The sequence below is a fragment of the Anser cygnoides genome, chromosome 32 (genome assembly GCF_040182565.1).
Source record: "Anser cygnoides isolate HZ-2024a breed goose chromosome 32, Taihu_goose_T2T_genome, whole genome shotgun sequence".
NCBI classification, from domain to species: Eukaryota; Metazoa; Chordata; class Aves; order Anseriformes; family Anatidae; genus Anser; species Anser cygnoides.
Window position 1 is genome coordinate 1,422,124 of NC_089904.1, and position 23,847 is coordinate 1,445,970.

Sequence of the window (23,847 nt, forward strand, 5' to 3'; positions counted from 1 at the left end):
TAATTGAATGGCACAGATAAATATGTAAGGCCTGAATTTAGAAACCAAAGTAGCTCAGGGACACAGGAGCATAAAAAAGGGGAAAAAAAAATGAAGGCTCAAATGAATGCCTGATTTGCACACCCGATTACACAACCGGCAACTGGAAGCAACCAACTATTCTGCCAAGTAGCCATGCGAAATAAAAAAAACAAAACGCGCACACACACACAAAACCAAGCAAAACTCAAATCTAGCACCCAACTGCATATCACAGTGGACTCCCTGTAAGCCACACTGCAGATGACAAATAAGCCTATCTTTTCTCTGCAAGCCTCCCTATTTGACACAGCAAATTCTCTCCCCTGCAGGGCAAGTCCCGAAGCGTCCTTGGTTCTGGTGTGGCATCACATCTTGGCCAAAACAACTCCACTCTCTGATTCTCAGAGGCCTGCTGTAAAGATTCCTCTGCCTTGGAAGGGTTTGCAAAGGTTCTGTCCATTGATAAATTGCGAGACTCTCCGATTTTATACCAATAAACCCGGCTACAAGTTCCCCTCGTGCTTTTTGTTCTCATTGTTTTTGTTTTATCGTTTGGTATTTACTTGCAGAGCTGTTAATTTCTTGGTATCACAACATAATAGTGATCTGGAGTTCTCTTTTCTTGGGAAGTTCCTGCCTGTCCTGACTTCGTTTGTTTTCCCACTAAATTATCCTACATTAAGAGAATGAACAAAGTTAGGATGCAAACTGAAGGGATGGGAATGGAATGCTTATTTAATCCCTTAAATCAGACCCAAATGGCCATTTTTATAGCTTTGATAGCAGAGCACTTCTATTCTTACGATGACTAGTCGTGCTTTGCAGCTCCCCCAGCCAACTTCTAATCTTTTCCTTTACTCAGCATTCCCAGATGTAACTGCCCAGGATATTTCAGAGCTGCATTTTTACAACAGCCACCCAGACGAAGAGGTCGGAATGCCTCTAGGTCCAAGTTCCCACCGGGTTTTCCAGGCTCGCTGTCATATGCTCAAAGCAGGTCGTACGGAGCCAGGCAACCAACGCATCAGCATCCCTTTCTGCCAGAAAGGAGAAAGGGCTAAAGGTGGATGTGTGGAGCAATCCAGTGATTAATGAAGCACAAAGAGTGAGAGTATCAAAGATTCCCACTTGCAAGGTTTTCCTCAACAGGAAGAAAAGAAAACCTCAGTAACAACAAAATTTTTTGTGAGGACCCACAAATATTTTAAGCGCCCAGCTGCGCTCACCAAGGGAGGGGTTTTGGTGTTCATCATAAGAACAGAATGAGTTGAGTGTGTGAACATCTGCTAAAGAACAACCAAGAAATCCTCCCCAAAGCAGCCCCGTAGAAGGGGGGCTCAGTACATCCCCTGCTGGGGGGAACTCGGGTTCCAATCTGCCTCTCCCAGTGAAACTTCATTTCTGTACGGGCACACCCAAAGAACGATCTGGTTTTTGTTCCTTTCCCATTTTCTTCATCTCAATCAGTTACTCCACTGTATTTGAAAAATACCAAGCATTACCTATATTCCTCGATTTTTTAAAATAAAACTAATATTTAAAGACCATCAGTCCATATCCATACGTTCATCCAATGAACAAGTATTACATTATCTTCATCCTGAAGATCTCAGGATTTAAGTAAGAAGTTCCTATACGGAGAGATAGACGTAGAAAGGAAAAATAATTTGTCTAAGGCCAACCAGAAATCAATGGTAGAACTGAAAACTGATCATAAAAGCACCGGGACTCTCCCAGGCCCCAGTCCTGCTAACAATGGGCTGTATACACAGCTGCCTTCTTAAATGCTGTCCCCAGAAATCAGATATGTCCCAAAATGTCTCAGCAGCCAGCGTTACACCTCCAAGGGAGTCGCCTTCGTCTCCCATGTACCTGGGCTGCATCGGGAGCGCCGTGGGGCTCGTCCTCCTCGCTAAAGACACCAAACGCTTCCACAACGGCACGCCTGGTCCTGCTGGAGCTCAGCCTAGGCTGTTCTGCATGGCGAGGTCCTGCAGACTACCAGCCTTGTAAATTTTACTTTACAAATGAGGAGAGCCTTGCTGGGGTGTGCGGAAACCGGTTAGAATAAACGCTAGGGTTTGTTTTGGCAAAAGGCACGCTTCTCAGGTTCGGTTCTTCAGCGTCCGAAGGGAGAAACATTTGGAAAACTGCGACCAGAGAAGCGGCGCAGCTCCCCGTGGCACCGGGATGGCAGAGATTTGTCCTGAGCACCTGGAGCTCAGTGCACAGCACTCACAGAGTCCAAACCACACGAGTACGGGCTCCAGAAAGCAAAGGTTTTACACCAGCAAAAAACGCCGTACTGAGGTGCCTGGTTACTAAGACAATCACTTTTTACAAATGTTCCCAACAGTCCATTTACCAGCACATTAGGAAATATTCTGATAAATTATGCAAGCTGATTGTCAAAATAAATTAAAAAACTCTTTTGAGGCATTATCTTTGCTTTAATACATTCCTTCAGTTATTAATTTGCAAGATTCAGTCAGTCACGGTATCCTTTAAGTCCCTTTGAGAGAGAGCCCTTTTGTGTGAGTCCTTTTATGCACCCTTTTATCCATACATATCCTATAGATGCATATATCCTTTTATATAACCCACATAGACGCACGTGGATTTGATTTTAAAAGGCAGGGTTGGGGCAGAAAGGAAAACACAATGTGGATGAGCAACCCCCTGAAATTCTCCTGCACGAGACCCCAAAAACCACCAAACCAAAACACCTACATGTGAGAAAACCCCTGGCTGGGAAGGGCCTTCCAAAGAACTCGCAGCTCTTTGCCATCTGCAGCAAATTCGGAGAGCCTCGAAGCGGGCAATTTTATCAATGAAGCTACGGCAACACGAGCAGCTGAGATGCAGGAGGAACCCTTGGAAAGGCCGTCATGTGATGCTCGATGCTGTAAGGTGGAAGGAAAAAGGCTTATTTTCACGATCAAGCAGTATTTATTACTGTGCTGCCGGTCATTTTCCCCAGCCTCTGTAAAATGCTGCAGAAAATCCCCATGCGGTCGTTTCTAAGCTCAGGGCAGGCTCCAGACAGGGCAAGAAAGCGGCTCTGAAACACCAGGGGCAGAACCGAAGCTGAACACACACGCTTAAAGGTCAAAAATGAACAGAAACAGGGAGGAGGGAGAAGCACAGCAGCACCCGAAAGCAACAGAAAATTGTGTGAAAACAACCTAGCACCTAAATACGCTTTAATAAAAACCTAAGAAACAAAAGATGTAGTACCAGAGGCTTTCTTAATCCCTATCAGGAGCAGTATCAGTTCTTTAACGTCACCAGTAAGTTGTAAGACCTGGAAATAGGTGAACCCAGATCTCCAGTGCCTGGTGTTAGCCATTACTCACGGCGGACTTGCATTTACCACCGGTCTGCCAGGGGAACCTGGCGTTTCAGCCAGACTCAGCCAGCTCAGGTACAGCCCTTCAACATCCCCCTTCTACAGCCCAGCAGCTCAGCCGGGACCTGTTCAAAATATTTACTGTATAATTGTCAAGGCACTAGCTTGCCCGCTCAGAAGACCGAAATTTAATCCCTCATTCAATTCGTTCAGTGGCCCTTAAAACAGCAGTGACTGTTGTTCTTCACAACAATTTCGGAGGAACTCATTTAAGGTTGTGGAGCGCCCAACCGCTACGATGCCAAATAGCACAAATATGGGCAAATATGAAAGGAAGGAGAAAAAACAAACGGCCGCCTAGCTCTCTGCTCTGACACAGCACAGGCTGGATGATTTCTGTGGTGTTGTGGAAGGCTGAGTAAATCCGCAAATGGCCTGAGGATCTGGTGTCTGGCTTCGCAACTTCAGAGCTAGGAAGTCGGGCTCCTCCAGCAGGAGTTCGGCTGCTCAGAAGCTGTCTGCCTTGTAATGATGTTGAGCACTGTCACCTCTCAGATTTCCTCCCAGCTATTGGGAATTCAGCATGCCCAGAGACCGGGACAAGTTGTACTATTCTTGTCTTTAGAATAACAATATTCCTGTGCACCATTACCTACAGAAATAATTCAGTTTATGCCCGGCCGTGTCTTTAGCCACAAGAAGAAAATCGGGTAAGGTGAAGCACTGGGGACAGATGTGCGAGCTATTTGTGATGAGCTTCAACTGCTCTGTTTTTCAAGCATCCTTCCTCAAAACCCAATGCCAGAAATATCAGAAATATCACCTTAATGGCCAAAGAGAACTAGATATTGCTGAGTTTGCCTCAACAAGCTGTAGGAGCTCCTGATCCCAAGCAAGCACCACTTCTTCCCCCAACTGAAGGGTTTCAAAGCATGCCCGAACAGACATGAAGAGCTGCAAGCACGTCTATTTCTCTGGGTTTTACAATTCATGTATGGAGTTCAGGTAAAACACAAAACAAAACAAAAACAGTGTACGCATATGGAAAGAGAAAGAGAGAAAGGAGATGGCTTTTAGTTATTTTCAAGATTTTCTGCTCACTACTAGCAGTGAATCAATAACAGGTTTTATTCATGCATCTTTAAGACCGCTACTTGTAAAGTTCACAATGCATTTAAATGTTTTTAACAATAGAAAAGTTTTGTTTTGTTTTGTTTAAAGTAAAGAAAAATCCTCCTGGAATTTACTGCTGAGAATATTTTCTTTATAATCTCATCCCCTTCTGCTGGCACAGGAGCAATGTGGAAGGGGGCTTTCAGGTCTTCGCTAGCCAGATTTGGCATTTTGAAATGGTCGTTCCCAGAAAAGAGCAACTTCACGGGTTTGCTGCAGCCCGGTCCCTGCTGGTTACCCTTTTACCCGCAGCACTGGTGCCTTTCTCTGAGCCACAACAGGTCCCTCGGTTACTCGCGAGCCACGCAGGACGCAGACCCGTCGCAAGGCGACCATCCCACGCACCCTCCTCAAAGTGGTTTCTGAAAGCATTTTGCCCATGCTTGTTCTCAACGCTAACGCTTTTCTCTCGTTATTTCGCCACATCATCTTTAACCCAAACCCTTTCTTTGAACACAGCGACGGGTTATCGATCCCTGTGTATTTGTTTATTGCAATGACAGCTGCAGCCGCTTCAGGAGGAAGGCAATCGATGGTGAATGGAAACCCTGCGACCACACGAACACTGCATGCCCCCGGAGTCACAGACGGCCTCTGGTGCCCACTGCTTCTGGAGTCATTGAAAAATACTAACTATCAACTGAGATGTAAGGCCAAAGCTGTCCATCTTAATGAAAAAGCACGCTGACCAAACCCAGCAAACACAGAGTGAATGCAGACATAACAAAAAGGGGGAAGATGATATCATGTTTTACGTATTTGAGCTACTTTATTTTCATTCAGCACTGGCTTGTTTCTATTTTATTTCACCTCCTTTAACTGAAAACGAGAGAACATGCATCCACTCTCAATTTCTTGCAACACACAATCGCTCGCTTTTCTGCTGTTTATTATAACCCTACCTTTCCAACTCTGTGCATAAAACATTCACATAATTACACTTGTTCCACCGAGTAGGACGGAATTACAGTATCTGTACTGTGATCTGGATAGAAGCCGTACGTAGGAGCTTATATAACTGCTTAAATTATTTGTAATAGGTGCAGGCCCTTGCACTCAGCATGAATGACACTGTGGAAGCACTGAAACACGTGAACAAAGCTCCGAAAGCCCTTCGGTCATGTCGTTAAGCATTTCACTTAACCACCGCGGAAGCTAAGGAAGCAGGCTTCCCACGGGCACAGCCGATGGAAGCGGGGACGAGCCGAGCTCCGAGAGGCCTCGCGATTGCTTGCGCGGGTCACGGCGTTACGGCACGCTGCTACAAGCGAAGGCTGCTCCCGCGACAGGCAGCGCCACGAGACGGCCGCCCGCGGGCGTGTTCCCTGCGCGGCACCTCTCCTGGAGCTCGAGCTCTTTTCGGAAGACCGGCCGTCACGTGGCACAGAAAAATAAGCACCCCCAGGCAAGAATATCCCCAGCCCCCCTCCCTCCAAAGTGGTGCTGGAACGGGCTGCCGGCCACCACCACCGAGAAAACGATTGATGTAATGCTTCCTCCCTTCTTGCCTCTAAAGACACTACTGGAAGGGGGCTCCCGGAACACCCTCGCTCCTCCTCATCGCATCCTTCCCGGTGTGAAATGAGGACATACGGGTCATGGGTTCCCGTCGGGGGCGGAATGCTGCGGCGCTCCAAGGCCCAGGCTACCCGCCGACAACCGGCACCCCACCAAGCGACCCCACCTGTCCAACTCCTGCGCGAGCTCACGCCGGTCGCCCGCAACACGGCGCACGCGGGTAAACCCACCACACCTGCGGCCGACCTCCCTCTCTCCAGAAGTCAGCTCCATTGCCCTCACAGCGCGCACGGCCCCTCGCACGCGTTTCCCTTCCCGGAGGACTTTTAGGCTTCACCTCGCATCAGCCGCAGCTGCCGCTGAGCAGCCATCCCCCCCCCCACACACACCACCACCAACTTGGGCAGGATTCGCACCAGAAAATGGGGGAAAGGATGAAGACACCCAGATTTTTTAATAGGAAAAGCTTGTTAACATGCAATTCCCGTCTCCCCGCGATGGAAAAATTAAGCCTGCCATCTCCGTTCCCCAAAATCCGAGCGGTGGAAGGAAGCAAGCGCACAAACCGTGCTGCTGGCCGCCATCTGGGTCAGGTTAGGACCTCGCAGCCGCCCCACGCATCTCCCCACAAACTCCGTCCTCCAACTTCTCGCCCTGGCAGCAGGACTGCGAGGATGCTGAGCAGCGGGAGGAAGGCAGGGTGGAGGAGGGCTGGCCCAGCTCTGCAGCTAGGGCTGAGGGGGGCAGGGAGCGAGGAGAACTCCAATTAGCCCTCAGCTCTCCCTCCCCTCAATGCAGACAAAGAGCAGAGAGCCCAGAATTAAGGGCCGGGGAGAAGGGCCCCGTCCCCGGGCTGTGGGGTGGACGGGGCTGGGGGTCGGGGGGGTGTAAGGGAGGTCGCCCCCTCTCCCAGCAGCAGCCTGGGGAAGGGGCTGCCGAAATCCCGACCCCACAGGGCAGCCAGGGGGCGAGCCGGGGCTGGGGGGGGGGAAAGCGGGGCACCCTCGGACCCCCCCCTCGCTGCAGCACCAAGGGGCGAAGCTCCCGGAGCATCCCTTCGGGGCGGCCGGCAGGAGAGGCGGATTTAGGGGAAGGGGATAAGGGATGAGGGGAGGGTTTGGGGGGGTCGGGGGGCTACCTCTGCACCTCCCGAGCGCAGGAGAAACCCCTCCAGAAGCGGGCAAGGAGCTGCGGGAAAATCGCTCTGCGGCAAAACCCCCGCCCGGGCTGCGCGTGTGTGTGTGTGAGGGGGGGAGCGAGAGAGAGAGGTGGCAGGTGGAAAGAGCGCGGGGCGACCGCTTCCTCGTTTCAAAAATAAAAATTAGGAGAATTAAAAAATAAATACCCCAAGGCTTTCGAGCCCCCCCACCCCTCCCCCTTCGGGCCGGGGGAGGGGGGGGCTGTGACTTACTGTGGCCGCTGCGCTAGCGAGTCTCCCGCAAGGCGTTGCTGGACTGCGGAGGTGGGGGAGCTGCAGGAGGAACTGCGGTTGTCGCCATCTTGTGCGCTGCCGGCGCGGCCCCCCCGCGCTGCGCGCTGGGCGCCGGCCCCTCGGCTGCCGCTGAGGGAGCGTGGCCAAAGGCCCGGGGCCCGCCTGGGAACTCCCCGTCGTTCCCCCCCCACCCCACCCCGTCCCCTAAATACACACACAGATGCGAGGAGGTGGCCCCCGGGGGACATGGGGTGGGCTCTGAGAGGCTGGGGGGTGAGCGGTAGCTCCTCGCTCCCCCTCACAGGGATGGTGCCCGGCATCGGTCCCCAGTCAGGGATCGGTCCCCAGTCAGGGATCGGTCCCCAGTCCCGGCATCATTCCCTGCTCCCAGCATCTGTCCCCACACCAGGATCATCAGTTCCGCTCGCTGCCATCCATGGAAAAAGAAAAACCATCCCCGGAGCCATGCCCGTGCTCAGCTGGCCCCCACAGCCCACCGTGCAAGTGGCCCACGGGTGAAGGCTCGGGTGCGGATGTCTTGGCTAGCCCCAATTTTGCTTAGGACAGTGTCTTGCTTCAAGTCTAATCTACTCCCCCCACACAAGTGGCTTTGGAAATACGGGCAAAAGTCCTACCGCAAGCACAGAGTGTGGCCCGTGATGTGTGAAAGATGTCATCATAAGAGGGAAACTTTGCATCGGCCAAGCATTGTCTTCTTTTTCTTTTCTTTTTTTTTTTTTCCCAAACTGTTCGAGGATAAGCTAAAACTTCAGCACTTCAGGTGGCTGCGCCCATCACAGCCCCCATCAGCACGAAGAGCTGCGTGGCCTCATCCCTGGACTCGCAGCCGGCTGGCAGCTGGTGCCGAGGTTGCACAGATGGAAGCTGGCTCCAGCCCTGCTTATGGACGGAGTTCCTCGAAATCTGTGGGTGTGAAGGGGATCACAAAGAGTGGCCTGCTGCTACACACCACTTCGCATTTCGCCCAGCCACAGCTGGGGTGTAAAGAGAGCCCTGAAGCTGCAGGAGCGGTTTTTACTATTTAGAGGAAATCAAAAATTAAAAGGAGGAAGGACAAAAGTGAAAGAGGTGAAGCTGAAGCTCTAGGTCCTGGGTAAGGATAAAACACCTCCGCTGCTCTATGTTGCTGCAATACCTACTCAACACGGGAATGGATATCCTTCCTGTCACCAATACAGGAACGTATTGGCATAATTAAAGCACAGTCGGGGGAAAAAATATCCTTTGTTAGTCAAACTAACATTTTGGAAGACAGACAAGTCCGGATGCGCAAAACCTGCAGAAAGAGAGATGATGAAGGGCTTTGGTGTCTAAAAACTATTTACTTTTCCTATCTGTGTTAGCTGACCTAATAGAAGACAGTTTGCACTGAAAATTTTGATCTGTAGGTCTAGGCACTGCACTGCCTTCCCTCTAACTGGGCTGCATACTCAGGTGGTCTCTGGTCAAAAGCAAGATTTAGCTCCGCTTCCCCAGGAAAACTTGAGCACAACAAAGTATGAAACTGCATCAAGACAAAGCCGCCTCCTGGCCATGGGAGCTTCTTCTCGTCCTGACTTTGAGCATAACAGAGAAGTCTTACAAAAAATGCCCAGTTGAGAAAAATGTTTTCAGATTTATTCTCAAAAGTCCTGCCTCAGCACCTGCCAGTTTTCTCAGGAAAGCTGTGGACGTCCAAAATGCCAGCAGCTCACTAAAGAGGAAAGCCTACTACAGAATGCTGTCCTCAGCTACAGCTCCCTCATACATGCAGATTTCTCTATTTTCCAGGAGAACAGTGAATAAGAGAGTACTAATAATTAACACAAGTTACCCCTTATATGTAGATTTGATGCCTATAATTTGATGTTATAACTATAATTTATGGCTGGATTTTTAGGATCAATTTTTATTACGTTGCTCTTGTTCTCAGTAGGACTATGCCTGTGTTGCAAAAAGAACAACTTGAAACGCTGTATTAGGTTGCTGCTTTAGGGAAGAAAAAAAAAAATCCACCTTGCAGAAATGTCCTCTTCGCAGAATTTTAAATCTTTGTCCTCTGAGCAGAGCTTTAGGAGTTGTGCGCCATGTGCTGAGCAGACAAGCTAACGGGGCACAGCACTGCGCTGGAGGACTCATTTATCTTGCTTTAGAAATGACACAGGAACTAAAGTCGCCCTCACTTTACAATGCTGATTTTTATGGGACTACCCTAGTGTAACACAAGGGCAGACACAACCTAAAAACCATAGATCTCCCAAGCCATAATTAATCAAAAGCAGTTATATATACATTAAATAAGCTGTTACAGAAAGCTACAGATTCTGAGAAAGTTTCAGTTCAAACCAGACCTTCTGTAGCGTGCTTCTCGCTACGACTTCAATTTCCAAACAGAAGCAAAATAAGTGGAAATAAAACCACAGAACTACAGGAAAAAAGTCTGCACAGGCAACGGTGCCAGCAGTTTGAAGCGTGCAGCGCTGCGCCCAGGCCACCGCCAGGCAAAGGTGCTGGGACAGAAGCGAGCAGGCAGCGATGCAGCTCACCCACACCCAGACGGAAACGTGGGAGCTCACCTGGCATCCAACTAGGGCACCCACGGAGCCGAGGGATGCCGGTGGGCACACGGGTCCCAGCGGGGCGGGCAGCACACCAGAAATACTTCAAGGACATGCTGGGGCCCCAAGGGTGTTATTACGGTTTGTAAAGACATCTTTGAGCAAGTCACTTAAAGAAATATATAGGTCAACACCCTCAGAGGGTGCAGAGTGATCACACAACAAAACAAAAAGATCCTAGCTGATACCAGCAGAGCCTACTAGAGTCCATCCCGGAGCAGAGGCATGAAGTTCAGCACAATCCCTACACAGTTACACTTTCTGCAGTGCCCCTATCCATCCCCTTGCTGGCATTATTGCTGGCCCACACCAACAAGGGCGCGTTGCACTGCTGAGCTGTCGGGTCCACGTAGTTCATTGGCCTGAACCAAATTAAAAGGGAACCCTCAGAAAATGAACATCCTTGGAGTTTATTTCCAAAATCATGCTACCTTGAAAAGCGGATAAATATTGCAACTCCAGCTAATGGCTGTGCTTGCCTGTGATCAGAAGAGTAAAACAAACAAAAAGCTTAAAACTTTTCCTTGGGCTGAAAGAGAATGAAACCACGCAGAACTCAGCTAGGATAATTCTGTAATTCTGGACAGTGACTACCTGGCACTGCGCTGTCTCTTTAAGGCGCACACAGCTGCTCAATACAAAAATAAATAAATAAAAAATCCACTGGATAAGGATACTGCCTTTTCCTTATTTCATCATTACAGCCTTCACTTCTCCCTTCCCTTTTTGTGCAGTGATCTCAGAATTGCCCAGTCAGATCCTAAGCTTTGTGGACAGGGACGTGTCCGGTGCATGCCTCTACAAAGCACACAGAGTGTCTGTGCCTCCGTAACAACAACCAGCTGACTGCCTATCTGTTCTCAGAGCAAAAACCCAGCAAGCAAGCAGAAGCTAAACAAAGTTTAGTAGCCAGAGCGACTATGTAATTTAAACAGGTTGTTACATTTGGATAGCCAAAAAGATTGCAATAGTCCAGAAGATTTCTACTGTATCATGACTGCAATCCTTTTGTTGCTCAAGCTCTGTCTCACCTACAAGACAAGCCAGTATCTAAAGCCTGCAAGTGTGGAAAGAGGTGAGAGTCACTGTCAGAGTGCCCTGCACGCCACATCACGGCCGTTAGACGGTCAGACGTACAATGAGACAGCAGTCCACAAACCTGATAGGCAAAACACGCATGAGGTTTTGGATCAGCCGCTTCTGCCAGACAGCAGGCTGGAAGCAGGCAGGATCTGAGCTTTCAGACTGAACGCAGTTAAACGTTCAAGCACGTCCTCAGCACACGAGTGATGCCTTCAAAGCAAGTTGTCCAGTTAGGAGCACAGCCTCCCGTGTTTGCTAGGCGAAGCAGAGGTGCTCAGCGGGGCTGGCACCCCCCTCCCTTCTCAGATGTTTCCAGCAGTTTGGTAGGACCGCAGCGCTGCCTCTTTAAGACACATTTTGGAGTGTGGCCAGCCAGGCAGACATATCCGGTTCAGAGGTAGCTCTGGCACCGGGAAAAGCTTCAGGCAGAGCGTGCTGAGCTCCCTGCACGCCCAGCTCCGCAGAGATGGTGCTTGCCTCCCTGCTGCAGAGCTGCGTCCAGCTCCTCGTCTTGCCTGCGCACGTATTCACCTACCTGGGCTTGTGGGACTCCTTCTATAAGAAAGTTTTTCCGTATATCATGGCTCAGATGGCTCCAGCCTACAACCATAAAGTCTACAAGCAGAAACAAGCCCTGTTCAGCAACCTGCGAACATTTGCAGGCCCTTCGGGCCAGCTCACCTTGCTGGAAATTGGCACGGGCACCGGCACCAATTTCCAGTTCTACCCACCAGGCTGCCGGCTCACGTGCACCGACCCTAACCCCGATTTCAGCAAGTTCCTCCTCAGGAGCCTCTCGGAGAACCGGCACCTCCAGCTCGAGCGGTCGGTGGTTGCCTCTGGCGAGGACCTGCATCAGATTCGGGACGGCAGCATGGACGTGGTGGTGAGCACCCTGGTGCTGTGCTCCGTGAGCAGCGTCCGGAAGGTCCTGGCCGAAGTTCTGCGGGTGCTCAGGCGGGTAAGCGAGGGAGAAAAGGGCGATTTGTGTCACGAGGAGCCAACTCCCCCGTGCTGGCCCACGTGTGGGATAGATGGAACTGCCTGCACGAGGTCCAGGATGAGTTTAAAAGCACCCGTCAGCTTTTTCGGCCCCCGGGAAGATGGGTTTATCCACTCCTTCCCCCTCAGCAGGCAGTTTCGGTTAAATACACACGCAGTGACAACGCTGCAACCCCTACCGACTGCTGAATGTTTACAGCGTAAAACACGAGTGCTCCCTCCAAAAATTCAAGCAATAATAAAATAACTAAAAATAATAAGCAATAATAAAAATAAGAAAAGCCCTAAAAGCTGTAGTCGTATTTAAATATTTATTTTAAATCCAAATTCACATTAATTTTGTATAAGCCACTTCATGATTTGTTAGAAAACTTCCATTCCTTCCATTTACTTAGGTTTGAAAATCTCAGAGATTATCAAACGGACCTTTGTTCCTAAATCTTTTCAAGTTATCAGGACCGAGAACCCAAATGAAGTCAGAAACTGGATGTCAGCACCTAGGTCATTTTAATATTTTTGAAAATGTGTCCTTGGTTCATGTTGACTGTTTGTTAAGACAAGCAATAAGAATTTCTTGTTTATTCCAAAGATTTCAAACCACACTGCATGCATAGGGCAGAAGACTGTCATGGAACTAGCATTGCTGTGGTCTGGTGTGCGAGTACCTTTTCCCCAAACATGAACAATCCTATTCTTATTCTGCAGGTTGCAGAGGAGCCATGGTTAGAGTCCAACAGGTTGAACCCTTACCATCCCTCCTAATTCTAGGTTAATGAAAATTAAAAATAGGCCGTCACTTACAACCATTGAGCTGATGCCACACAGAGCAAACTGGGCAGAAATACAGCGTGCCTGGTTTCTGGATCCACCTGCCCTCTTGTCGTACATGGCCCACTTAAAAGGGCACCAGCTCCAGGGCCCTCCCTAACTGCTGCTGTTGAAATGTCTGACAACAGTGAAGCTGAAATTGTAACAAAGCCTGCCTCAACAACTGCTGGGATTTCAAGTTGTTTAACCTGGGAAGTGTGTAACTGGGGGGGGATCCTCGTGCATCTCAACAGCATCAGAAGTCGTCTGCAGAAACAACCACCGTGCACAGAGGGAGAAGCAGGCACAGGGAATGGATTTGTAGGCTGTGGACAAAGTGCTCTCATGTCCGATTTCCCTTCTGCCAAATCCTCTTTCTTTTCCTAGCCTGTAACTTGACACATGACATTGCCTACAAGTTTCTTTACGTTACTGTGCTGGAGAGATCTGTGGACCTGTCTGGGATCACAAGAGAAGCTGTCCTTCCTCTGTCTTGTAACGCTGAGACACAACGCAAGAGAAGTTGCACTTCTGGCCTGCGCAGCACCAACTCCTAAGTACTTTTTGTTTGTGTTGCTTCACCTGCAGAGGAAAGAACTAGCTCAGCCTGCTTTAGCTCTCCCTCCTCAGCATGGCTGGTATGCTGCCAGGCACGCAGACGGCCGGGAACACCTGCAGGCAGTGCTGATCGCCCCGGCAATTTTACAGATGAGAGAAACTGAAGCACAAGGATGTTAAAGTGGTTACTCTGAGATCATCCAAGGCAGTTGCGACAGAGATGATAACCCTGTGGCAGCAGTTCCTAGCCACCAGACCATACAGCTTCTTGCACGGCTCTAAGCTGCACCCATCCGTAAACTTGTAGTCAGTCCATCACAGCCACCACCTTCAATGAAAACCGAATGGGAGGCAGTCTTAGAGACCGCACAGCCCAAAACGAATACAAATCATGCACGCATAACATCTAGGAAAGGGCTTGGTGTTCAGAGAGGTGATAAAAAGCAGCATATTTACCAACATGGAAAAAATTAAATTCTACTTATGGAGGTGAAAAGCCCTAAGTCCTTTCTGATGGCACTGTTTTGCAGGGTGGAGCTTTCTACTTCTTGGAGCATGTGGCTGCAGATCATTCCAGCTGGACCTACTTTTGGCAAAAGGTCTTTGACCCCCTCTGGAAGTGTTTTGGAGATGGGTGTTCCTTGAGCAGAGAGACGCAGAAGGAGCTGGAGAAAACTAACTTCTCAGAACTGAATTTAAAGCAGATTTATGTCACACCTTACTGGATCCCTTCTAGTCCTCATATCATTGGGTATGCAGTAAAATAAAGGACTGTGAGCACTGCAGGACACGGGACCTCTCTTCAGCACTCCTTCCATGCTTTAAATGAGGTTTTTCACTGGATAGCACCCTTACAGCCAACCCATATACAGCAGCTAGCAGCCAGAAAGAAGAAAAACATGGCAAACAGTGAGCATCCACAGCTCATTCAAACCAGGAATCACTCTCCTTTTGTTAGACAGGCTTTCTGGGTAAAGTTCTTAAATAGAGCTGTCACACAAGGACCTGGCAAACTGGAAAGAAGAACAGACAACACATTCCAGACAATACAAAATAAAGAGTCAGCATCTTAGAGAGCTGAGAAAGGAGAGAGCGAAGAAAGGGAACAGAAAATACATGCAAGCAAGAACAGAGCGCTAACATTTCCTAATGGCGGAGAATAATGCCCAGCCGTTCACGTTTCCAATACAGGACACATACATAATAGATACTGCATCAGTACGAGCATTTTCATTTCAGTCTTCCCATTATGAACTACCTTTAGAAGTGGGCGTTTATTCACCCATGCCAGTGCAAGTCCTCCCTGACAGGAATTCTCTTTATTCAGGGAAGTGCTCATTAGAGCACCAGGTTGCCATACATAGTTCTCACTGGCCATTAGATGCTGATGTTATCAGCGCAGATTTAACTCGAAACAGCAACCCGGAAAGCCAAAAACTGTTCTTACACTGGGAGAAAATTGGTTTTTGTTAAATCCAGTGGCAGAAACCTCATCTCCACTGTAAAATGCTCTCTGTTACTAGGGCAGCTGTGTCCTCAGAGCCCTTTGGTCATGCTCTGCTAGTGTGTTTCACCTGTGCTTAAACTCTTCACTTTCTACTCTCCTGGTGAGCTAGATCACACCTGTAAGATGTCTTTTTGTCTTTTTTTTAAAAGCCATGAGTTTCATTAGAAATGTTTTCCAGTTAAACTCGTCTAGGACACCAAGAGAAGATGCTGCCTTCTTGGCCACAGTTGAGTCTTTTCTATGATTTCCTACAGTATAGCAGCAAAGAATTAAAGCCTAGTACAGATTATATTTATAATGCACTTCTTGACTCTATTTTGTCCTTCACACACTTCCAAGTGCTCTACGCAGAAAGTACATCTGAAGTAATTCCATTGTTCAGATTTGTTTCTCTAATGTAGTTACCACAAGGTAGAGGAATGAAGATATGACAAGCGAGTTTGTTAATAAAGCAGTCTAATAATGAGGCCACTGTATGCTGGATTTTGTAGTTGCTTTATTACCACTAGAGGGAGGAGGTAACTCATCGAACAACAGGGCTACCTCTCACTTACCAGATAAACAACATTCCCCAGCGCAATTCACACCCGAAGTGCCTGAATGAGGGACCTGAAGTTGAGAGGTACAAACAGTCCTCCTTTCCCAACACTGGGCTCACCTGAAGCAGAGCAATTAAAAGCTAGTGGCTAATTACCCTGCTACCAAGCCCTGTGGAAAAAGTACCAGTGATTGCAAAGTTGAAAAAGTTTTACAGAACGCATTTAGCATAAAACAGACCGTGTGTTGTTGACTCAGGCTTATAAAGTTAATAAAACTAAGCTACATACTATACGTAGTGATTACTGAATTAATTGTTTCCTATCAGAGCTCTGAAAGGTAACTAAGAAAAGCAAGATCATTCCCTGCAAAGGAGCCAAATTCACATACTGAAGTATTTTGGTGCCCACGAAGTGGAAAGACCGAAGGAGCTCAGATCAGGTAGCTGACTAGTTGATCCAGCTTCTTTAGCTACCGACACTGGGGTGGTAAATAATTCAGAAATAAACGTATCTCTACTGAAATGTTAATCAAACACCTAATCAGACACTCGTCTACAGCATATCCAGCATTCAAATTAACTTCTTTCTGCTCACCGAAGACGACATACGTTTGCTTTAAGAGATATGAACTGTAATCTGAAACTGCTGAACACCACATTAGGGCATTTTATGACATTTTGCCAAGGGTTAGATACAAGGTTGTACTGCCCAATTTATCGAGGTTACTTAACAAACTGGCAGCTCCTTTTCTTGCCAGAGCTGGGACACTACCGTAACTGTTTGGTATGCAGTCCTGTTTTTCCCTTCCCTGCCTGTGAGCAGACTTTAAAATCAGCTTTAGAAAAAAGTCTACCAGGTCAAGCCAAAGAGCTGAATACGCTTCAAGAGGAACACAGCAAGTACATGAACGCAGCTCTGTCTGAGTTTCAAGGGCTCTAGCACAGGGAAGAACTAGCTTTGCTCCGTACGGATCCTCTGCCCTCACGATGGCAATGACAGAAGCCAGCATCCTCTTCTTCCGCACCTGCCTTGCGCTGCTTGCCATGCCCATCTACCTACTATCATTCCTGGGCATATGGGAGCCCTTTTGTAAGAAGATATTTTTTCCTTTCTTCTTAGAGAAGCTCACTGCAATTCACAACAGGAAAACAAAGAAGCAGAAGCAGGAGCTATTTCGAAATCTCCCTGACTTTGCCGGCCCCTCGGGAGAGCTGAAGCTGCTGGAGATTGGAACTGGCTGTGGCGCTAACTTCCAATTCTACCCACCAGGCTGCAAAGTCACATGCACCGACATAAACCCCAACTTCCAGCAAGGCCTTTCGAGAAGCATGAGCCAGAACCAGCACATCCACTACGAGCGCTTCCTCATAGCAGCTGGAGAAGACCTGCATCAGGTGCCCAGTGGTTCCGTGGATGCCGTCGTCTGCACCTTAGTCCTCTGCTCTGTGCAGAGCGTGAACAGCACCTTGAAGGAAGTACTGCGAGTGCTCAGACCAGTGAGTATTTGAAGAAAAATTTTCATGTTATTACCTTTATGATCTATTCCAGAGGTGCTTCACCAAATATATATATATATTTTTAAGCTTACAGACCAGACCCAGTTTATTAGTTAAATGAGATTTAAACAGAGCAAAGCACTAGCAATGTACTGGTCAGTCTGTTCTATACTCGAAAGTAAAACCCTAAAAGTTACAATCTACATACCTAGATCTGCCACAAAATTCATAATTGCAGCATACCATTTAAAGCAGAACCTGCTGTTTTTGTTGTCCCTCTCCCAAACACCTGGTTTTCTTTTGGTGAAGAGCTTTCTGATCAAGATTGAAAGTCTGTGTTTTAAATAAATTGCCTTTGCCTCTTAGAAGAAGGGCTGATCTACCTGTACGACTAAACCAATCTAATTAAATGCTCTCATTCCTTGTAGGGTATCAGTCAAATTGAAAAACAAAAGAAAGAGAGATGGGTTGTTCCGTTTTTTTTGCGATAGAAGTTCAGCCTTTAAAATGGTATTTTCAAGCCCAATCCCCTGGGTTGTCAAAACCCAATGAGTTCTAGTAGGATTTATACATTCCTCTCAGTCTCCTTTGAAAAAAAAAACAACATGCTAGCAACTGTAATTTGAACAAAATGGTAACTATCGCTGCAATAATAGAGGGACCAAATAAGTGCATTCTGCATGCTTCTGGAATATGCATTTTGAATCTGTGCAAGTTTCCCACTTATATTAATTCCAACTGACATAAGAAAAGGAAAGGGAGGGGAGGGAGAATAGTGTGGGGTGAGCAAATGGAGCTTCATGCGCACCAGTGGGTACTGAGCGATGGCAGGCCGCCTGGCCCTGCTGCATGCACTCTTTCTACAGTGCTAAGACGACTTTGTTTTCCCCAGGGAGGCGTTTTCTATTTCTTAGAGCACGTGGCCGATGATCATTCCAGCTGGAGGTATTTTTGGCAGCAAGTCTGCTATCCAACTTGGAAACTCGTGTTTGCTGGTTGCTGCCTAACGAGAGAGATATGGAAAAATCTCGAACAGGCCAACTTCTCAGAACTGAAATTACAACACATCAGCGTACCGGTGCCCGGGACGCCTATTAAGCCTCACATCATCGGATACGCTGTGAAGTAACACAGACCACACCGTGAAGCTTCTTCCCCTGGCCCCACAGAAACGCCTCGGCATAATCAAAGCGCACAAAACGACATATGCTAATCCTGACATACGAATGTAGGTAACGTGGCTAAGGACTTTAATTAAATTTCTGATTCAGACATCAAATGAGAGAAGAGGGTCGGTTTTCTAAACATCTTTAAACTAAAACCACTGTGCTGGGCATACACGAAAGCTTCGCACGGTGCCTCACCGGCCGTGGGGCAGCCCCGGCAGCACACCGGGCACCTCCGCATCGCTTCCAGACCTGCCTGGGGCCACTTCGAACCAAAGCTGGCAAGGCAACAGAACACAAGAGTTTGGCAGACAAAATAAATATATTAACTCCTTACTTGAGGGAACTTCTGCCCATGTCTCTCTGGCAAGCAGTTCCTTCAGGTGTTCCCAAGCATATTTTGCCACGAGGACAGGGCAGGCCGCCACACTGAGGGCACTCCTGGCACCCGCTCTCCTTTCCCTGGGCTGTTCACAGCTGTTCGCTCTCCAGCCTTACGAAACCAGCAGGCAGAAGCAACCTCTAACACATAAACTTTGCTCAGCTGCAAGTTATTTATTCACAAAGGGCAGAGTACTGAGAGGGAGGAGGAGGCTGCCTCCCCACATAACACACAAAGCCTCTCGCTCACTTGGCTGCCCACCTGCCCCTGCGCGGCACTTGGTTCTAACACTGTTCACCAGCATTAAAAGATTCATTATTAACGTTTTGTGCTCGGGAAGTTTCTTTAAGGTGTCCCCAGTGCACCACAGCCCAGGCGGGAGGTGCTGCTGCCTCAGAGCCGGTGGCGGCTGTTGGCAGCTCCAACGCGCACCGGGCCCCGCCGCCATCTTGTGCCCTTGACTGAGAATGCGGCAGAGGTTGGCCACCGCCTCGCTGCTCCTGCTGCTGGTGGGCACTGTGCCCGCTGCGGTGGTCCCGCGGATCCCCTGGGACGGTACTGGTGGTATGCCTGGGTGCTGGGTCAGTGCAGTGGGTGTTGAGATGGCTGCGGTGGGTGGTTTAAGCACCTCAGAGGGCATGGAGGGGGGGGAGGCTGTGGTGCCCCATTGCTGCGCGGCTTCCTCCCACAGCTCCACACAGAAAAACTTCATCTATCCATAAATCTGATGAATTCACAGAGCTGCAGTGACTGGAACCCACTTACCTTGATGTGCACTATAAGCACAAATGCAAGAAATATGCCTGTAACCAAATAAAATACATTTCACAGGGCCTAAGGAAATATCCACATTTTCTCTCCGGAATCAGAGCTCTAGCAGGAAACATTAAAAAAATCACAGCAAGTAGCACTGTAGATGCAACAAACCACCCGTGGCTAGCTCACCAAAAGCTCTGTTTTTCAGTGTGAGCCTTATAATTAACCCTGTTCTGTTTTGTAGAGTGTGGGGAGCGGCCACTCATAGACAGGACCTCAGGATCCCGGATTGTAGGTGGACACGACGCCGAGGTTGGAGCATGGCCGTGGTCAGTCAGCCTCCAGATTCACCACGTTGGTGCAGAATTTGCACATATATGTGGCGGAACTTTAGTTAATGAGAATTCAGTGCTTACCGCTGGCCACTGCACTACAGGACGGATGTAGGTATTCACGCTAATAGCTGCTTTTATTAAGTATGAGGAAAGCATAGCATCACCTTTGGTATCTTCAGACAGAATGTAAATCAATGGGACGTGGGTATGCTGAGCTCCCCCAGTACAAAACCAGTACAGAGACCCAAACTACAATTCTGTCACAGCTGTGAGGATCTGCTTGTCTCCTTTGCTGTAACAGTAGCACAGGGTTGTCTGCTGCTGGCCCAGCATGGGATGCAGTTACATCTTCAGAAGTCAGTATCAAGAAATCCTGGAAATGCACTTCTGGCTTGGTCCAGAACAGCCTTTGTTTTTGCTAAAGGGCCAGTTGGTTTTGATCTAGGTGATGTTTTTGTTAGGGGAATTTTTTTTTTTCCAGGAGTTTCCATTTTTTCTGCTTAATAGAGCATTTTAAACAAGTAAAGCTCACTGCAAAAAAAAATGTGCAATATTTAAATTAGAAACATTACAATTCATTAGTTTTGACACTGCTTCTATTTTTTTCTGTTTAACAGAACCAACAAAATTGGCACTTTACCTTTCTTTGACAATGTGGTAATAAAACTCTTCAGAAGAGGCTTTTTAATTGTACTTACAGCAGTTCTGTATTTCAGCTACTTGATCACTGTTGTCTTTTCTGTAGCCTTTAAAATAGTTGCAAAATCTGCACACTAGTTCGTGCAAGTTCATATTGATTGCGTTCTTTCTTAGGGACCCATATTTTTGGAGAGCTGTGTTGGGCGCACACAACCTTTGGAAACATGGCAAACATGCAGCAAAAAGAAGTATTAGAAGCATCACTGTGCACCCAGAATTCAACAGAGAAACATTTGAAAATGATATTGCATTATTTCAACTTAATTCTGCTGTACACTACAGTTACTATATTCAGCCTATCTGCTTACCTTCTGCACACATTTACCTGTATATCGACCAGGAAACAGAGTGCTTTATAAGTGGTTGGGGACGTATAGCAGAAAAAGGTAAAAGTTTGCTTGTTTCGTTGAACAAGTTATTAGCTGCATAACTACCGTTAGGTTTCAGTCCCTCAGATTCACTGAGAGAGAACTGAATCCATTCAGGTTATAGTCTCATCGCACAAAATCATTAAATACGTCTGCAATTGACTATCTGCTTTCAGTGTTTTTTACGTTGAAAGCAGATTAGAACTACACAAATGTCACTGAAGGCATAAATATTTAGCCCTTCTTTCATGGATAATATGAAAAAAGGAAGACAAACTATCCCAACTTTCAGACTCACAGTAGTTACTCAATGTTGTCTGCATAAATAGCTTCTTTTTATTATTGAAAAACAACAGTTGTGATGCACTGCATTATCAGCTTGGGAGTCCCAACATATTTTAGGTGTGGCTACTCTCCCTCAAATTATCTTTAATCTCTATGAGCACAGACTTCATACGGTGTCAGCTGGTGGTGTGCATCTTGAATGAAAATTTCAAGGACAGCTGAGGATCATATAAGCTTATTCATTACGTCACCTCTGGCATTTTGAGCAAGGCTAATGAGCAGTATTGTTATCATTGATGCTTCTTCAGAATAAGAACTGCAAAAACTACATCAAATCCAAGTCAGCAAATGCTTAGCCTACTTAAGTTTAAATCCATTAGAAACAGGCACAATCTCTGGATTAGCATGTGTTGGAGCACGTACAGGAGCACGTTTAAGCTAACAAAACAGGAAAAAGATATCGCAGTAAGAATGGCTATGCACAACAGCATAAATGTTTTACTTTCTATATGCTGTCTTCCATTAAAGGTAAAACTCCATCTGTATTACAAGAAGCACAGGTGGAAATCATTCCTTACAGTGAGTGTAACAGTTCTGATGTGTACGGAGGCATGATTAACAACAACATGATTTGTGCTGGCTCTCTGTCAGGAGGCACTGACACCTGTCAGGTAAGAATCAACACCATGCCCAACGTGCCACCACTAAGCCAGAGTCTCAGGGGTATCACGATGCATTTGTAGCATAATTCATTAAAATGGCACAAATGCTAAAGAAAAAATACATCAAATTGGAAAAGAAGCATCATAAATAGAGAGGTGATTCAAAAAGAAACACCCATCTCTGAAAAATACACACAGACTTCAGCGTTACTCAGCAAAAGACAAGAACAAGTTAACAGAACTGAAAGGAGAAAACACAAACGCAGTACGTATGTTATCACTGTACACATGCAGCGTGTGTGAAGTACGCATGCATCTTGCTTGTTTTTATGCTGCTGAAAGACAGCACCAGCACTGAAAAGCGACACGGTTCACTGGTGACATTTTTATTTCAATGCTGAGCAATCAGCATCTCTTTCTCAGAAAAGACAATTCTCAGGTCAAAAGCTCCAGGATGCTAAAGTTGGGGCATCAGCTGTGATATGGAGACATTTATAATTAAAAAAGCATATTCATAAGTGTATCATTAGTCTGATACACTTCCTGCTTTCCTCAGCACTCTTCCTCTAAGCAAGTAATTTGGCAAAAATTCAACGTTGTGTATTCATTACTATGTTTCTTGGTAATTGCAGTACTACACTGTGCAGACAATACATTCTGATAACAACCGACACGTAAGAAAGTTTATGGAGACAAGCCTTAGAATGAGAAGGTACCAAAAAAAAAGAATTAAAAAACAAACAACAACAAAGAACAAAAAAACATCCACAGAACTTTACTTAGACAGCGAAACTAATACAGACATGGTCTTTTAGTCAAGGTAGCGTCCCTCAGTATCACAAATCTTTATCTTAATTGGCCTGTGTACTACTATTCATGTATTACTGTCTTTATTACTGTCCAGGTAACTTGGCAGATTTTTAAAAAGTAATTTTAAAAAGTGGATACATCACTGACATTTCTACCTTGGTTCCTGGAAGGGAATGTATGTTGCTAGTCTTTTGTATTATTTATTTATAGGGAGACAGCGGTGGACCGTTAGCATGCTATCACCCTAGTGACAACAAATTCTATCTACTAGGGGTTACTAGCTTCGGATTTGGCTGTGGCCGACAAAGATACCCCGGGGTCTATGTCCGCGTACCTCACTACAGGAGGTGGATAAACTCTCAACTTCTCTTGAATGGCAAGGCTGTGAATCCTGTGAGCATTACACTTTTGATCTTTCTGACTGTCAGATGTATACTGTTCGTGTAGACCTTCTAAAGTGACAAACCACTGCATCATCATAGTACAGGTTCGGTCTGCCTGTTAAAACTTGGCGAAGAGGAGCTAACTCATGTTTCTGAATAAATCTCTGAGCAAAAAGACTTTTTTTTTTAAAGACGGCATGTTTTTATCCAATCTGCATATTTATGTGTATAAAACCTTAAAAAAAAACATTTTTGGAGGTGTATTATTTCTTGTAAATGTAGGAACTAAAGCAAAGCACATGCAATAGTTAATATATACATCCATTCGTATTTTCTAGGAATGTAAGGTTTCAAACCGTGATATCCCCCATCTTTTTTGAGGTATGAAGCATATTACATGTGTATTGTTGCTCTGAATTGCAAAATCTTAGCATTCTTACAACAATGTGTGATTACATTAAGTTGTTTTTTTTCCTGTCAAAAGCTACTCTGATGGACATGTATGAAGACACAGTAACATAATAGTTTTAGGCTATAAGCATGAAATCTAGCTAATTAAAAACATTTACCAGTACTTCCAAGTATGTGTCCTAAAAGTTTGCAATTTTATTATCATCTTTTCTGTCTTCTGTCTTTAATATCCATGCTGACAAGTAGAGGGAATGATAACAGCCTTGACCCTAATAATGGAAACGAATACTGAAATTTTACTTACTGAAAATATTTTTTCTTACCCTATTTCTAGCTTTCAGAAGCTTAGGTATTACTCAGTACTCCTACCACGATTTTGTAGATGGCAGAGATACTCCCTCTGCTGGGTGAATATTAGCACAACACAATGCTCTTAGTTAACAGAGGCTTAACTTTAACAAGAAAAAAAAAGCAGAAAGATAAAAGG

The 23,847-nt window shown here is 46.7% G+C and overlaps 4 protein-coding genes across 13 annotated transcripts in view; 3 read left to right on the top strand and 1 right to left on the bottom strand.

The window, feature by feature from the left end:
- SCN8A (sodium voltage-gated channel alpha subunit 8) overlaps nt 1-11,597 on the bottom strand; it is a 60,969-nt gene extending 49,372 nt beyond the window's left edge. For 4 of the 8 annotated variants that reach the window (XM_066985698.1, XM_066985692.1, XM_066985699.1 and 1 more), the window contains exon 1: nt 7,473-7,631. The gene's annotated coding sequence lies outside the window, so the exon portion shown is untranslated. Of the gene's footprint in view, nt 1-2,751; nt 2,925-6,627; nt 6,646-7,199; nt 7,219-7,472; nt 7,632-11,270 lie in introns of those variants that run through there. The other 4 variants (XM_066985693.1, XM_066985694.1, XM_066985695.1 and 1 more) reach the window with 4 other exon arrangements.
- Nucleotides 11,597-15,542, top strand: LOC106047731 (thiol S-methyltransferase TMT1A-like). The gene is made up of 2 exons (XM_013199359.3): nt 11,597-12,155; nt 14,092-15,542. Exons 1-2 carry the CDS (start codon nt 11,661-11,663, stop codon nt 14,326-14,328), a joined length of 732 nt encoding a protein of 243 aa, XP_013054813.3. The 5' UTR covers nt 11,597-11,660; the 3' UTR covers nt 14,329-15,542.
- Nucleotides 15,543-15,683: 141 nt separating this feature from the next.
- LOC106047730 (thiol S-methyltransferase TMT1A-like) lies at nt 15,684-18,973 on the top strand. The gene is made up of 2 exons (XM_013199358.3): nt 15,684-17,103; nt 17,996-18,973. Exons 1-2 carry the CDS (start codon nt 16,594-16,596, stop codon nt 18,230-18,232), a joined length of 747 nt encoding a protein of 248 aa, XP_013054812.3. The 5' UTR covers nt 15,684-16,593; the 3' UTR covers nt 18,233-18,973.
- A 99-nt stretch (nt 18,974-19,072) lies between these two features.
- On the top strand, nt 19,073-23,135 carry TMPRSS12 (transmembrane serine protease 12). Of its 3 annotated transcripts, none has more exons than XM_013199357.3 (5): nt 19,073-19,206; nt 19,652-19,850; nt 20,556-20,827; nt 21,623-21,765; nt 22,777-23,135. In XM_013199357.3, the coding sequence occupies exons 1-5, from the start codon at nt 19,119-19,121 to the stop codon at nt 23,011-23,013; spliced, it is 939 nt and encodes a 312-aa protein (XP_013054811.3). In that variant the 5' UTR covers nt 19,073-19,118; the 3' UTR covers nt 23,014-23,135. The 3 variants fall into 3 exon arrangements, with proteins under 3 accessions (XP_013054811.3, XP_013054810.3, XP_047908820.2); XM_013199356.3 differs by having other exon boundaries at nt 19,080-19,215; XM_048052863.2 differs by having other exon boundaries at nt 19,080-19,215; nt 22,838-23,135.
- Nucleotides 23,136-23,847: the final 712 nt, after the last annotated feature.